General features: G+C 44.7%; 1 protein-coding gene across 2 annotated transcripts in view; it reads right to left on the bottom strand.

Moving 5' to 3' along the window:
• Positions 1–334: 334 nt before the first annotated feature.
• The window catches only part of MAP3K4 (mitogen-activated protein kinase kinase kinase 4), a 71,199-nt gene continuing 54,757 nt past the window's right edge, over positions 335–16,776 (bottom strand). For both annotated transcript variants that reach the window (XM_084261219.1, XM_084261220.1), the window contains 9 exons: positions 15,873–15,953; positions 13,805–13,996; positions 13,045–13,115; positions 10,608–10,724; positions 9,043–9,202; positions 2,926–3,048; positions 2,085–2,191; positions 1,688–1,867; positions 335–846 (listed from right to left, as the gene is read on the bottom strand). In XM_084261219.1, coding sequence (XP_084117345.1) covers positions 826–846; positions 1,688–1,867; positions 2,085–2,191; positions 2,926–3,048; positions 9,043–9,202; positions 10,608–10,724; positions 13,045–13,115; positions 13,805–13,996; positions 15,873–15,953 — 1,052 coding nt within the window. In that variant the 3' untranslated portion in view covers positions 335–825. The remainder of the gene's footprint in view (positions 847–1,687; positions 1,868–2,084; positions 2,192–2,925; positions 3,049–9,042; positions 9,203–10,607; positions 10,725–13,044; positions 13,116–13,804; positions 13,997–15,872; positions 15,954–16,776) is intronic.

The raw sequence follows: 16,776 nt of genomic DNA, 5'->3' as shown, positions 1-16,776 counted from the left end.
TCCCACTCAGGAGGGAAGTTATGTCAGACTGTGCCATCAGGTAGTGTCCGGGAACTGCACGTCACCTTATTTCCTCAGGAGACGACCAAGGTGGAGTCTTGGTTCTGTCATCACCTGTGCAGTGCAAGATGGTTCTGCCACATCTGGACCTCAGAACACAGACTACTGCAGTAAACACGAAGCTCATTCCGGGTAGGTCTGTTGGCTTAGCAAACTTAAACAAGCATTGCACCTGTTCACAATGTCACACGACCCCACCTAATTCATTTTCAGAAGAAAAGCCTGTCACCAGCAAGCTCCTAAAATAAACCATTTATTGAGAAAAAACTTCTTTTTTTAAAATTTCATTAATCAGCTTTGTGCATAACAAATCTGAAGCTCGCCAAAAAAACAAATAAACAAAAAACCCAGTAAAAGTTCACAGTCAGTGCACTCAACAAACATTAAAAACAAGGTCCATAACGCCTGATAACACTACAGCATTTTTCTGAACCTAGAGAGTTCAAAAATACTACGTATTAACATTACAGTTCTCAGTCAAATGAGAAACGGGAGAAAGAACAAAAAAGGTCTGGTCCATATACAGTAGTAATGGCACTTTCACTGAAACATGCAGCTTCTTCCAACTCGCGGACACCGTCACATGAGCAACATGTGCCAAGTAAAACATACAGGAGCAGCAGAGGAAGTGACGCCCGTCACTTGTGCAGTCTTCGTTAAGTCCAACATTTGTACTGTTTCCCAGCACAGTCTTTATGTAAATATTACATACAGTAGTGATTCAAAGGTATCTTGCCAGAGAAAAAAGGCCAGAGACTGAATACTTCATTCTTCATCTGTGCAAACCTGGGGAGGACAAAAGGCAGTTAATACACTTGCCTGCCTTCAGCAAGGAGATGATGACACAAGATGTCTCTCGCTCCCTCTTCAGTACTGTCACAGAACGCTGTGGGAGCTTGTTGCTTTCTGCCCTGCCACCCAGTCAGCAAATGCAAACTCTTTAAAGACAGATACCAGTTTCCACTGTGACCCTGCAACTCTCCTGATCCCAAACACAGTTACTGAGCCGGAATCCTCCAGCAAATAAACCGCACGCTGGAAAACGGGGCAGAATCACTAACCTGCTGTGTGCCTATGTCTTTAAAAAGTTGCTAATGTGCCCTCAGTTGTAGCTGCGAACATCTACCTGGGGTTTTTTAAGCAAAAAGACTTAAACCAAAGTTCACATAAGATGAGTGAACTGTCATGCCAAGTGCCAGGTGAGGTTAAGTACGCACTGGAGCAGCCCCCTGCACTGAAGGAACAGCAGTGTTGTCAAGCACGTGCTTGTTTCACTTTGTTTGGAGGGGACCCACTACAGGAGTCTCTGGACATGTACCCACTGAAGCACTTGGCACGCAGCCCTTCAGCCCCAGTAACTACACTGAGCTGAAGTCTGGCAAGGCTTTAACGTAAGGACAGCGCATCTCAGAGCGGCGCTGGAAGCCTTCGGCACGGCACACACCTGGTTCGTTTAGTCAAACGTAGTTCTGACAAGTTGCCAAGCCCTGTTTCCTGGGCAGCAGTACCTTGCTCCCCAGACAGGCTCCCACTGCCACAGCAAAGCCCTGCAGTGCAGCTGAAAGGGGTTAAGCCAACAAATAACTGTTTCCTATTCCCATCTTTGCAGCCCAGCCCAGAGACAAACCTTGACAAAGGGATGATCGAGGAGCTGGCTGGCTGTCCACCTCATCTTTGGGTCACTTTCCAGGCAGTGGCAAAGGAAGTCCTTCCCTTCTGGGCTCACTTTGTCAGGAATAGGAGGTTTATGGCCCATCCCCACTTTATACATGATCTGGAAGTTGTGCTCGTATTCGTGCCAAGGCCTCTGCAACAGGTAACAGGATTGCTAAGTGCAAGGTTTAGCCAGGAACTTGCTATCCCATAAAGCATGTAGCTCTGGACCCCAGGACATGAAAACTGCCCCCCTCCCTCCCCCGTGCTCACAGACTTCAGTGTGACAGAATCTGCAGAATTTGTGGCCAGAATTTGCAGAGAAACCGCTGAGAGCAGTTTGCAGCGTTCAGGACACGAAACTTCCCTACCTTGCCCGTGACCATCTCTATAACAACGCAGCCCAGGCTCCAGATGTCTGCTGCACGTCCGTGCCCTTCTCCTTTAGCTCTTGTAATGACTTCTGGAGCCATGTACGCTTTGGAACAACACATGTGATATCGTCAGGTCATACAGCAGAACACACACTAATTGATTAACTGCACAAACCAGATGCTTTTTCACAGAATCAGTTAATCACAGAATGGTGAGGGCTGGAAGGAACCTTAAAAATCATCAAGGTCCAGCCCCCCTGCCATGGACAAGGACACCCTAGACCAGGTTGCCCAAAGCCCTATCCAACATGGCCTCGAACACTGGCAGGGAGGGGGCAGCCACAGCTACTCTGGGCAGCCTGTGCCAGGGCCTCACTGCCCTCACAGGGAAGAATTTCTTCCTAATTATCTAAATCTACCCTTTCCAATTTAAAACCATTCCCCCTAGTAATTAATTACCACTCAGCTTTTCTTGCTAAGTTTTGTCATCTGCTGGCTTCTTGGTCTGTGACACGTCTTTCAGTTTGGAAAGCAGCAGCAGTACAGCACATGCTTTCAGTTATGCTCATTTATTTAAAAACAGATGAGGCAGCTGTCACTGAGAACAGTCACAGAGAAAGACAGAACCCCACCAAACACAAGCTTAAGTGTCTCTGTAGTTGCCAGACAAATAGGAACTTTCCAGTTACATTATCACCGATGCTTCTGGATGTAAAGGCCGTCTACCCGGCTATGGCAGAATCAGGTTTTACCCTGAAACATATCACTGTGCTCCAGCCCAGTGGGCAGAGGCATCTTCTTTCCTGGTAAGGAGACAAGCACCGGCATGCTTCCTCACCTGCTGTCCCCAAAGTACTGTTCACTTCCCCAGGCATTGTCTGGGTGTTGTTCTTCAGTTTCACCGAGCAGCCGAAGTCTCCTAGTTTGATCAGGCCAGATGAGGTAAGGAAGATGTTGGCTCCTAGGAAACACAACGGAAGACGGTAACACCTGTTAAATACTAGTGCTGAATCGAGGACTGGGGGCTTCTCCGTGTTCCCTCGGAAGCTACACACTGGAGAACAGCTGAGTTCACAGGCAGGCCTTCACCTGCAGAGCGAGCATGGAACATGCCAGCATCAGAGATGCTCCCCGAAGGGGACGTGGCCAGTGCACCACCCCCAGTGGGGTCTCTGTGGGTCTGTGTTAACGCCAAGCCTACTGGATGTTGACAACAGAAGTGTTCCAAACACAAAGTAGTACAGCAGGCAAACTCAAGCTCATACAGGCTCATTATGATAAAACACTCCTCCAGGAATTTGTGAATTCCAGAGCCTGTGAGCCTCACACTGTGAACAAGCACCCATCCCTAGGGAGCCTCCTGGCAGAGGCCACTGCTGTGTACCTCCCACCTGCCATCGCTTCCGTTCTGCTGAGTCAAGACAGAGGATGTCGTACAGTTGTGTTGTCATGGCCAGCTTGCAAAACGGAGTTTATAGCATTTCATTACATGTGCTACTGAATGCCTCTTCCTGTCATGCTCTACTTGCAGAGCAGTTTCTGGAAGAGGGCACTGTTGGAATAGCCAGCTACACTGCCAGAACACCCTAGGCAAAACATCCCCAGCATAGCTGAAAATCTCCAGAGGAATCTGCAGTTGCCTTCAAGTGACTTGTTCTACACAACACTGCAAAAGCAGCCAAGGGATTCTGATAACCAGAGGTTTTCTTTCATTCAACATCCTGCCAAAAGACCTGCTGCCAGACAGTAGAAGATGGATAAAACAGAAGGAGCTCACTGTGCAGGTCAGGGCAAAGCCTGGATTCTGCAAGCGTCACCGTGAAACCAACCACAAGAAGGTTGCCCGGGTCACCTGGCAGAAATGGAGCTGGAGCTGCTCTCTCTCTCGAGGGAAGCTGTCTGGCTTGCACAGCACAGAACCCTACGCCTACGTGAGGAGCTGTTGGGGCTTCGCCACACGCAGCATTTTCCTATGTCACACAGAACCACAGACTGTGCTGAGCTGGAAGGGACCCAAGATTGATTCAAAAATGGCTCATCCAAATTCAGCCTTCAGAAGTTTCTCACTTCGGTTTCACCTTGAACACAGGTCAGTGCAGGAGTTACTGGTTGCTCCTCCATGTGTTACGTTCTCTTAGTTAAAGACTTTTCCCCGTTAGTTAGCTCGGCTGGGATCCCCAAGACAGCCAAGGAAAACTAGAAGAATCCTCAAAAGGCTCAGGTCATAAAAGGGCAGTGCAGGTCCATGGCTCCAACCCCCTGCCCAACTCTCAAAGGGCTTCTCTAACTACTATAAAAACACCGGGTAAGAAAACCCAGGTTTATTTAGACCAAGATGTGCTGGATAGAGCTGCACTATAAAAGAGGGAGAGAAATCAATTCCCATCTTTACTGTAAGACTTTACAAGTTGTGGAAGAAGAATTAACTCTCAGCAAACGCACTCTCCTGCACACTGTGTCCCTAAGTTTTCCACTCCTGGCATTAGGTGCTGGCACATACTCCAGATCAGAATTCTGTGGCTGGGTTCTGCTGCTTGTCATCAGAGGGACATACGTGTCCAGAGTCATCCTGCCATCACAGGCCACAGAGGAGCTGGGTACACCATCCCTCAGCTCCTTGCAAGGGAATCCAAGAACACACCAAAGCAGAAGGCGGCAGCAGCTCAATAGGAGTAATGCAGAAGAGTGACAGTTCCTCTATCAGCAGCTTCTTCCTCTGAGCTACTGCCCACAGCTTTTCTCCTTCTTCAGATCTGCACACAGTTCCTTGTCATGCAGAAAGCAGGATCACTTGGCCCCAACAGAGAGCTTTGGGAAACAGTCATCACTGGCAAACACTTCTACAAAGGATGCTTGGGAAACCTGTGTTCCCCTTCCTCAAGAAAGCAGCATCCAAATTTCAGAGGCTACAAGGTGGTTTCTGAGTACCACAGTGGGTGGGAACTGGCAGAGCCAAAAGTGTCAACGATCTCTCTTCTAACTGAATCTAAAGTTACTGTTTGGTTAAATACAGTTCAAAACCTGCTTAAGAGGCCTTTCAAACCAAAGTTTGTGTTTGGTTGGGTTGGTTTTTTTAAAAAGTAACAACAATTTCATATAAACATTACCATGAGACTCTCTGTTTTGGAGAACAAGACCAAGCTGTATGAGGAGTCTTTATAAAACAGTGTTCTTGTTAGATGAAACCTGAATCGCGCAGGCCCTGGGTAAGAGGAGGAGACACAAGAGCAGTACTTAAAGGATGACTGATCCTTTTTATCTTTGAAAACTGGGAAGGTAACAGAATTCCTAACCAACACACATAGCTATTAGCAAGATCAAACTGGAGACTGTGGTGCAACAGCAAGAAGGCCCAAGGTGCCCATCTGTTGTGCCAGCTCTTCTCCTACACATACACGGTGACCAAACGCATCTTCGCTGGATGTAATGGCAGAGGCAAGAGGCAGCCCAGTGCTGCACAGCTCTGCTGGCATCTACACCACGGAACCTCCTGAGCAGTCTCCAAACAAAGGGCCAGAGAAAACAACAGCTACCACCCAAAGCATTTCCAGCAGAGGTTCCTGCACCATGTCCCTGTGAATCAGCCTCACGCTAAGTGCAGTGAAAACCGCACTTGTGTGACGCTCCAGAGGAGCTGGTGTAAAGACTGAGTCTGAGGAGGGGCCACAGAAGCCCCACTGTGGCGTAATTCCACAGAGAGGGGCAGCTCAGACACTCTTCAGCCACTGCCTCAGCTGTGCAGCAGCCAAATCCATCCAGGAAACAAGCGGACCAAATTCTACCCTTTTTATTAAGGAAAAGATCAGCTTGAGCATCCTCTTTTAATGAGGCTCCTAGAAAGCACGTGCCTGTAGTCTCCTGTTGAACAGTCTTCCATCTCTTGTGCTCATCAGGAAGACATGAAGGCAGGAATGGCAGAAACTTTGAACTAACAACAAAGCTCGTAAGAGGACAGTAACCTGACAACCCTTTGATGAAAACTTGCTGGCCTGGAGCGTCTCGTTCACAGGTTTCTGATTTACTGAGGATTCAGATACAATCCCTTCATTCTCTGCATTCACCCTGCAAACACGATCTGAGCAGGCTTCAGGAATCACAGAGAGAAACCACCAGGCGTGACCCCTCTCAATGCAGCACTTGTGAGGCCACCCTTGCTGTGCTGTGTCTCGTTTTTGCACCCCCCAGTGCAAGGCAGACACTGACATACTGGAGCACACCCAGCAGAGGGGCATCAGGATGGTCAGAGGGCTGGTGCACACGATGTGCCAAGAGAGACTGAGAGATGGGTTTGGCTTGAAGAAGGGAAGGCCAGGCGGGTGTGTGTGCACGTGTGGATTTACTGCTATTTTCAGCTACGTCAAAGGAGGATACCAGGAAGATGGAAACAGACTCTCTCCTCAAAGATGCACTGTGAAAGGATAAGGGGCAATGGACATAACTGCAACCTCTGCAAATTCCAGGGAGGTATCAGGAAAATGTTGTTCACAATGGGGATAAGTTAGTCACTGGGACAGGGCCCAGAGAAGAAGGAACCTCCATCCCTGGAGATACTTGCATCTCAGCTGAACAAGGCTCTGAGCAACCTCCCCTGATTTGACATTGGTTCTAATAGGGAGGTTGGCCCTGTTTTGAACAGGGGACTCAACCAGAGATGCCCAAAGGATCTCTTCAGCATTAAATATTCCATCAATCTTGATCACTGAGTAGAGCAGCTTCTTTCCAAAAAATGAAGTAATTAGAACCAAGGGATCTGAGCTTAAAATCCAATACCCAGAATAGAGATTGAAAAAGTATCCCAAAAACCTTATCATGCCCTACACCCTAGCAACAACTTCTTCACACGCTGGTCCAGGCTAATAAGAAACAGTGCAGCCAAGTGTAGCAACCAGCCAACCCTACCACTAGCTGGCTCTCACAGCCAATGGTTGAGAAGGGATGCAAGGCAGCTCTGCCCTGTTTCATCTTCTACACTCACAGAGCTGGATGCCCTAATAGCATCTTGAAGACAGCGGTGGCAAAAGTGGACACTACTAACTGAATGACTCAATTTTGGAGCACAAGGTACTTGCAGACACCAACTGCAGGACATATGTAAACAATCACTCTTAAGAGATCCACAGGGATGTTCAGCAAACTGGCTATGAGAGATCTAGTCTGATCTGACAGTGAGATTCCCATAGGAAAGCAGTTCTAACAGTCTGAATGGCGTGTCATCATCCTTCCCTATCAGACACAAAACACCCCCACAACCAAAAAAAAGAAAAAAAAAGAAGAGTACCTGACTAAGTGAGAGCTAACAGTAAACCCAGAGTTTTCTTTATTGCTGTTAGCCTGAAAACCCTATGCTGAAAAGCATGAGCACAAAGGACAGAGAGAAGAGGCTTCCACTGTAACATCAGGCATCCTCTATAAAACTGCCCTCTGTGGTTCGTCTTTGTTTTCTGTCTCGAAGTCTGGGAAAGTCTGTGCACAGATGTGCCTGGGGGGACTCTCTGCCTACAGCTGCTGCTACTCTGGGGGACACCCCAGCCTCTGATGAGGAACCTGTTGTAACAGAAACACTCTCAGATAACACAGCATCACAGTTCTGTTAAACAGCTCTTTGCACTTCACTGCGCTTCCCTGATGAGAGGAAGACCTATTTGGAGACATGTCCAGAAATCAGCGACGACCTGGAGCAGCACAAAAGAAACCCCTGTCAGGCAGCCTTGGATCTGGATCACAACGAGTTTCCAGGGGAGTGTAATCCAGCTAAGCGGAACCTGGATATGGAATGACTGAGTAAAGGGCAAGGAGGGCACTGTGAAAAGCACAGAGGGAAATCCACAACTGGAGAGGAACCTTTGGTCAGGAAGGAGAACCAGAAAAAGGCAAGATTGCTGGGGAATGGGAGTGAGGGAAAGTGTTTTCTAGGAAAAAAAGCCAAAACTGACTCAAGAGTGGCCTACCTGGGTGGGAGGCCTCTGGATCGTAGATAGTTCTTTTCCCAAATGAGAAGCACGAGGCCAAAGGACCAAGAGCAACTGGGAACCTCCTACACTGCTGCGGTGATTCAAAACCCTGTGAGCAAGAGGGACATAGAAACCCAGCATCGTTGGGTTGCACTGCCTTGTCACACAACGAGCATTCGCAGGGCGCATCCTGGGCACCGCTTCCCCTACCTGCCGTTCAGGCTCTGCCACAGGTGAGCAAAATATGCCAGACTAACAAAACCAAGGTAACTGCACATGGAGGATGTTCTTGGAAGGCACAGGAAAAGAAAAATGAATGTGAAATGTGGACTGACACTGGGTGCCCTAAGCAAAGGCCAAAACCAACCCCCCTTCAGTAACTGTGGTTCCACGTCTGCTCATTTTGTAAGCAAAAGCTAAGAGCATGAGTAGATAAATGTATGGCAACCCCCCCACCACGCAAGTAATTTTACCATATCCCTTCACCTGCTTTTTATTACTATGTTTAATCAACCATTCGTAGGAAAACCCTACAACTCTCCTGGAAAATGGGAATCACAAGGAAGAATTCTGATGAACAACTCTAGCACTGTGCACTGCTTGTCAGCTCCCACAAACACCACTGTCTCTTGCATAGATGAGAAAAAACAACATGATGTAATTCAGTGTATTAGTTCTAGAAACACAAGGACCAAAACTCGAGTTTGGATGAATCCCCAACAATCTTAACCACCTCTACAGAAACTGCATAAAGCATGAGCAGAATTTATGAGTCTGCTATGCCAGCTGTGAACATCTTTTTATGCTCTGCACTTAAAAAGGAGTTAGCCAAAAACTTGTAAACTGAAAACTGAAAAATGAGTGGAAGGCTCTATACACTTACTGGCCGCATAGACAACGTGCACTAAACTTGCAGACGCATCCCCCGTTGCTCCTCCCCTTCACCCTCCCACTCCCCCCCATCTACAGCACTGAGACAGCACCACCTTTGTGGCTGCCGTTACCTTTGATGTCCCGATGAACAATACCATGTTCGTGTAGCACGTTGATAGCGATGGTGATTTGCTTTGAGTAGAGCCTAATGACGTGCTCCTGAAGGCCCAGTTTTGACACCTCCTCCAGGGTGCCCTCATCACAGTACTCCATGAAGATGTACATTTCTTCCTGTTTGGGGAACCAAACCAGATTTCATTGCTTTCAATTTTTTAAAATATTTTTCTTTTTAAACACTGAATTAGGCTCAAGTTTTCCTTCCATTACTCTTTTCACAAACAATGAAGGAGGGAAGTATCACATCATGTATTAATGGAAATACCTCTTACCATGGAATATCTAATAAATCATCTCTTCAGAACTCTGTTCTCTTGGGCATGCTTCCATGGGAGATACCCTGGTACACAGCCTTGGAAAACCTACATGTATCTGCATTGTTTGTATGTAGCTGGTACCATTTGGTGGTATAAAATGCATCACTCTGGCATCAGCCAAAAAGCCCTCTGGAAATCTCGTAGTGGCATTACACAGAAATACAAAAGGCTCCTTGGCATATTTAGAAATAAAAGTGAAGTGGTGTTCCAGGCTTGCTTTCTCTCTCTCAGTTCCTGCAATATCATGCACTGATTGCTTGGGGAGGGCAAGGGTTTTGGTGTTCTCTGTGGCTTGCCCAAGCAGGCCAGCTCTTGTTGGGCCCTTGTTCCCTTTCTCTGCCTCCAAGCCCAGCCAACCTCAGCCAGACTTAAAATAAAAAGCTCTTCCTAGTACCAGCCTGAGAAACCAGTGACCCAGAGGCACAGACACCCAAAGTGCTGTCCCCCAGTGAAGAAACACAGACAGAAAGCTGTCTTTGTGCCCTTCTAAACCAACTCAAGTCAAAACCACATGCTGCTTTCCAGCCAGAGACCAGGCAGGAGTCCTGTTCCCTAGGCAGACATACAGCAAGGACCAGAGACTCATAGGGAAAAGCAGGAAGAGCATGTGGGAAGCAGAGAGTAGTAAAAAGTAGGGTTATCTCAGCATGCCACTCTGGAACCCAGCTCTGAGCAAACCACTAGTTCTGCCTAGAGAAATGAGAAAACTCATTTTTCCTTCTGAAGAGGTGCTAGCTGAATTCCAAAAGACAGGCTTCCTTAAGATACCTGTCAGGCATCAAGATTTACATGCCAGCACAATTTCTTTTCTCCCAGGAATCAACAAGATATTGGTACAGCCTTTGCTGGTAACAGCGAAGGGTTTAAGTGCGTCTAGTCTTTACCTACCAGTACAGTTACCATACTGTCGCTGACACAGCTTGCTTCTGGGGCAGTTAAACTCTTTCCAGAGCAGCAAAACAGAATAGCTCTGGCATTACTTGCTCTATACACTTACTGTGAACCTTCTCTGTTTATGTACCAGTTTCACAGAATTTCTGTTTCAGACACCTCACCATTCAGAGGAATAAAGACAGAGCAATTCACAGTTATCCAGACAATTAAACTAAACTAGAATGTTTTCAAGAAAATCTCCCTGACCAAAAGCTTCTTAAAATTTTCTCTTTCCCCTTTAAAAAACTCCCAATAATTTGTTTCCTTACCCTATGGAGCTCCACACCAAAGTAACGAACAAGGTTAGGGTGTTTGATGCCTTCAAAAATCTTCAGTTCATCGGCTGTTTCTTTGATGGTTTTGTGATCATTAGGTTGAAATCTTATCTGCAAGAAAGATTGTTTCCATTATTTTGCCATTTCAAATTAATAGGAAACAAAAAGAAATAAACAACTCTCAAAAAAAATAACCCAAACAATCCATCCTAAACCCAAACACAAACCAAGATGACAGCCAGAAGCTGAGCTGTTTGTTTGCTGGGCTTTTTGTGTGATGATACTATTTTTAAAAGAACAAAACCAAAACCATAAACAAGTTTAAAAAAACCAAAATACCACCTCTCCATCCCCAAACTTGAACAAAAACCAACATCAAACTATTTTTTGAAAATTACATACAAATATGATGATTCATAAACTTTCTAACAGCAAAGTGGTCCTACTTAAATGTATAAATACGCATGTGGGCACATATATATGTATCTATCTCTTGCAAGCTTGCCTTCTAGCTCACATGTGGTAGGCAGACACAGCACAAGAGAATCTGAAAGTAACATCAGTGAGACCTCATTCAAGACAGACAGTTGTCAGGTACTTCATCAACAGAGATTCTAAAGGTTCTGTGAGGGGTTTTTTCATTGAGAATGAGGTGGCTGCAAGGAAAAGGCGTGGCACCCAACAAATACAGTCATAAAGGTTTCAATGAAAGAAACCTGATTTCACTACCTCTCCTGCAATGTGCTGTGATGGATTTTTTTTTACAGAGGAAAAAGAATTATCAAGCCTTCTGAAAAAAATGATTTAAAGCTTCTATTCACACCAAGACAAGCAAAATGCACAGCAACTTATGGAAGGTGGGATTTCTGCCATACTGGTCAAAACCAGAAAATTCGCTGAGTACAGGACATCTGCTAAGGAAATAAATGCACGTATTTTACCTCTGGTTGCTAGGCTGTTACAGTTGTTGTGTTCTGTGTAACAATTCCAGGACACAGTTTGTACTCAGAACAGTGGTGAAATTAAATACATGGTGATTATAAAAAGGTGACAAATGACATCAAAGTGTTAGGAAATCTGTGAAATACTTTAAAGTTGTAACACTGTGTATTTGCAGTAAAGCCTGTCTACTGTAATTTCCAGGGACTTTAATGACACCATGAGTAAGTGAAGTCTGAAGCAATCTCGGGGAACTGGGGGGAAATGCAACATTTTTGACCAGTTTAAAAACATAAATCTTTCTATAAGGAATCCAGAAATGCCTTTTATTTGGAGGTCGCAAACAGTTTGCATTTAAGCCCACAGCAGGGAGGCAGGGAATGTTCCCAGGTGAAAGAATTCTGGATGTTAAAATTGCAACAGGAAAAGGCAGCATGCTGTGTATTTAACATACTAGTGAAGTGTCTTCCAAACAAGGTCCACTGCACTCATGTGAGCTTCTACTAAAGAACACACACGTGCTAATCTATAAAAAGCACCAGCATCTAGAAAGCAACCTGGAATTCCAGAAACAGAGCCTGCTACTGATGGAGGGGAAATGTTACTTCATCAGGAGGAAAAAAAAAACCCACCAGAACACCAAAATTGGTGTTAGTCAGTCACTGAATGAGTATGGTATGAGAAGTGAAGCACAAGCCTTGCTTTCCCTCACCTCTGAGCTCACGTACGCACCGCACCGTGTGTAAGAGCTGGCTCACAAAACCTAACTGCTCTCACATCACCCGGCTGGCACAGGAGCTGCTGCTGGCAGCTGTCTCAAGATGCACAATGCAATCAAACTGAACAATACAAATATTTTAAAATCCTTGGTGCTGTAGGGAAAACAGATCTCTGCACCTACGCAGCTTTACTTAGTTCTACCCTGAAAATTAAATCTTCTGTACCCACCAGGTTAGTCAACGGTTTTGTGACTCAGCCTGGCTCACTTCAACTACAGGAGAAGCTGAAAAACATCTCATGTGACACTTCCTATCTATCACTCTAAGGAATGAAAAAAAAAAGGGAATGAAATGTGAGATGAAATACTGCAATGCAAAATCTAAGTCTGTGTACAGTCTTCACAAAGACTGAACTCTTTCCAAAGTAACTTAAAATATCTTAATGGGAGTCCACACATATTAAGCAAGCTTTCATTAAGGTCACAACCTGTCTATGAGATTAGTGACCAAAAATAAAACCCAAAAGTCTTACCCATTTTATAAACATTTAACTTGAAAGGTGTAAACTGAAAAGAAAAAGCTTAAGCAACTTAAGGAGGAACAAGTGGTCACAGATGTGGCTACGTGGAGACACAATTTGTCTTCACATCAACTTTCCCAGTTAGCTAAGAACAGTGTTCAGAAACCCTTAATGTCTGCTAAATCATGCTCATCCGGACTGGGTAAAGAACACAAACAAGGGCAGCAGTGATTCTTGCACACAGACTACTCACTTCCTTCATCGCCATTAGCTCGCCAGTGTCAACACTGATACAGGTATAGACCTTCCCATACTGGCCTTCACCTGCAGAATTGAAAGAGAAAGAAGTTACTTATGCTGCATTCAATCAGCAGGACATAAATCAACTGCAATAAGAAAACATCACTGAACACTGAGCTTGCCATGGTTATTTACCTTTAATTTCATGTAAAATTGCAAGTAGTATTAGGTGTTACAGGTTAAAAGCTACATTCATAGTCCTGAATTCAAGCTGATTAAAAGTAAAATTATTTCATTAACAGGCTGACCTGAAAGAAAACTTCTCATGAATATGAGGACTTTCCCCACAAATCCCAAACCAGGGAGGAAACAACAATCACATGGGGGAAACAACAATATCGGTGAATTAAACAAATCTCAAAGTTGGTGCTCATTTCCATTCATATTTTTCTGGTTCTTCCAAAAGTAGAGCTCATGACACATTTTATAGGGTTAAGCACATGCAGGAATCGCAGGATCATACCTAGTTAACTGCCCTAGCCAAATCCTTCTCCTCCTTTGTTTCTTGCTGTTTGCCCCATTGAAAACTTCACTGCAGTTGTACACAAAGGAAACCCTGGCTGCAGTGGTACTTTCTATGTTAATGTTCTGATTTCAGTACAGCTGATACTACCTGCACAGAGCCCCAAGATTTCAAAAGGTAAGTCTTAGACTTCCTCAAAAATACTAAGCTTGTTATTTTAGCCTGATAAACGAAGGTATAATGAACGTACCAATTTTGTTTCCTCTCTGCCACTTGAAAGTCACTTTTCTCAAACCTACATGCATGACATTATCATAAGATTTCGGTGTGTCACAAACTTGGCCAATGATGTTCTTCCTCCTCATCTCTCTGTATCTCCTTTCTTCAAACAACTGAACAGACTTTTGAACAGCTTCAATCGGTGCTTGCTTGGAAGCAGTGTCTAAAAAGAGTGATGAACAATTTCCTTGATTGAGAAATATTCGCTGTGTTTATATTTTGTTACCTTTTGATACCATGTGAAGTGACCCAGGTTAGAAGACAACTATTTTGAGAGTCTAATTTAAGATGTAGGAAAAGAACATTTTAGCAAACACATATGAAACTATCACTTACGAATCACATATGAAACTGAAGTAAAGTGAGAATACTGGTACTTTTCTAATCATCTCTTACTTGATTTAAGGAAATTAAACGTATGAAATGCAATGCACTTGTTTGCATCTGGCCTGTAACTAACTATAAATTGGTAGTGGAAATCTGCTAGGGCCCTTGAGAGCATCCAGGAAAGGACAGGGAAGGTTTTGTCCTACAGAGATACATAAGGTTTCTTGGAAAATTCATAGCATCTGTTATGTCAAAGATTTGGAGGCATTAGGTAAGTCCAGCTTTCAAGTCTTATGCAACAGAATCCTAGGAGTGAGGCCAGAAGAAATCTCAGGGCAGCATTAATTTATCCCCTCCTCGTGAAGTGCAGAGGTCACACATCTGCCACTGTTCACAGACAGTAGCCTCGCCTGTTTCTATCAGCCTCCATGAGATGGAGCTTTGGAGACTCGCAAATGAGATATTCTTCTCAAATGAGATATGCCCACCTATAATAAATATCACTTAATCTATACTAAATCCGTCTTACTGTAGTTTTAAACCAAAATGTTTGTCTTACAGTGGGCAGTAAAATCAGTTCCCATTGCAGCAGTCTTCTAGAAATTTTCAAGTTTTCCATCATTATTTTCCAGTTTAAACAAACTCAATTCCTTCAGCGTTCATGTTCTGAACAAAACATAAGCCTCTTAGACTTGGGAAAAAAAAAAAGTTGCTATTCCTCCCATGTTCTGAGCCACATACCACCAGGTTTTACATCACACAAAACTTTTTTCTAATGTTTCATGAGGTTCCACCCTGCCAGAATATATGCAAGCACACTACATACATCTACCCGTACAGCACAGGAGTCTTGGAAGTAATCAAGTTACTTTAAGCTTCCTGAAAGTAAGCAGCAGGACAAAAAGGAAGGAGCCCCATAGTAGCCTTGAATTTAGAACACAGTGTAGGATCATACACTGTTAGACACCTAAAATCCCACACCGGGGAGATATCTTGAGAAGTGATTGAGTGCTTCCTACTGCCATGCAATTCATAGCTGGGCACTGAACAGGGACAGCAAACTCCTGCAATGCCTGCAGTAATAAATGTACTTATTTTAGGGTTATGCAGCCCAGAGAAGGGAAGGCTTCAGGGAGACTTTACAGGAACCTTCCAGGACCTGAAGGTGCCTACCGGAAAGCTGGGGATGAGCTGTTTAGAAGGGCATGGAATGACAGGACAAGGGGTAATGGTCTTACGCTGAAGGAGGGAAGACTTAGATCCATGTTATTAAGAAATTTTTTACTGTGAGAGCAGTGAGGCCCTGGCACAGGCTGCCCAGAGAAGCTGTGGCTGCCCCCTCCCTGGCAGTGTTCAAGGCCCGGTTGGATGGGGCTTTGGGCAACCTGGTCTGGTGGAGGGTGTAGAACAAGCAGGGCAGTGGAACTAGATGGGCTTTGAAACCTAAACCAGTCTGTGACCCTACGATTCTGCAGAACACTGCCAGTATCTTTCAGAAACGGGAGGGATGTAACTTTAATGAAGTTTAATTACTGCTACCTCAGAGATTACACCTTGTGACTTCGTTAGCAGTTATCTTCTATGTGCAATCAGGATCTTAGTTTTTTCCCCTTCCCCAGTACAAAGCTGTGAAAACATTTTCACAATCAGCATTAAGATTCTACCTTTTCTTACAGCAGATGTCACACTCCTCTACAGCTCCTAACACCTACCTTTGGTCTGGTTGATCAAAGTTCTGAGCTCCCAACTCCGCCGGGATGAGCCACTTGAATCTCCTTTTGGGTACGATGGTTCTAGAGAAAGAACACTGTGAGCACAGGAGTGGCTTTACCTCCTATTAAGGACTATACCTCATATTAAGGACTGTACTGCTATATTCAGCGGACGCTGAGATCTTACATCCATCAGGACTAATAAACCCTACAAATACGTGAGGCAACTCATACAGCAGGGTCTGGTCTTGAACTCAAAGTGACTTCGCCTCAGAAAACAAATGATGAAAGCTGCTCTGAAATACGACTTTACACAGGAACAGAGATCCCTCTCCACCACTGAGGGAAGCACTTCAAGTCAGTGCACTCAAAATCAAACATGTAAGAAATCTGCAGGAAAACAATCTTCTAAAGGTTCCTTAGAAAAAGGCCTGTATTCATCCCAACCTAAGCCAGTTTCCCATTCATAGATACCTAAGAAAGGGAATAAGCATGAGGCAGACCAAATTTGCAACTTCTGCTCTAAAAAAAACCCTAACCAAAACCAACCCCCCACCACCTCTTAGTATAATTTAAGACATTTTTTTCTTTGAAATCTACCTTATTTTGCAGGATGATTGCTATATTCTGTCCTAGGGAATCTGCTTTGGCAGGGGGGTTGGACTCAATGATCTCTTGAGGTCCCTTCCAACCCCAACAATTCTGTGATTGTGTGGTATCAACTCTACTTTGCTTGGGATTTTGTACTCCATTTAAATTTGCACAGAACACATTATCTTAACAATCAATGTTTTCAGGTATTTGTCATAATATATACCACACATACAGGAGCTGGGCAAACCTAAAGAAGGAGATCAAGTCATACAGCTTGTCTGTTCTTCCAGGATTCAAATAACAGCAAGTA

This window comes from Gallinula chloropus (assembly GCF_964237585.1).
Source record: "Gallinula chloropus genome assembly, chromosome: 3".
Classification (NCBI taxonomy): Eukaryota; Metazoa; Chordata; class Aves; order Gruiformes; family Rallidae; genus Gallinula; species Gallinula chloropus.
This window is presented reverse-complemented; position numbering and strand designations above follow the sequence as displayed.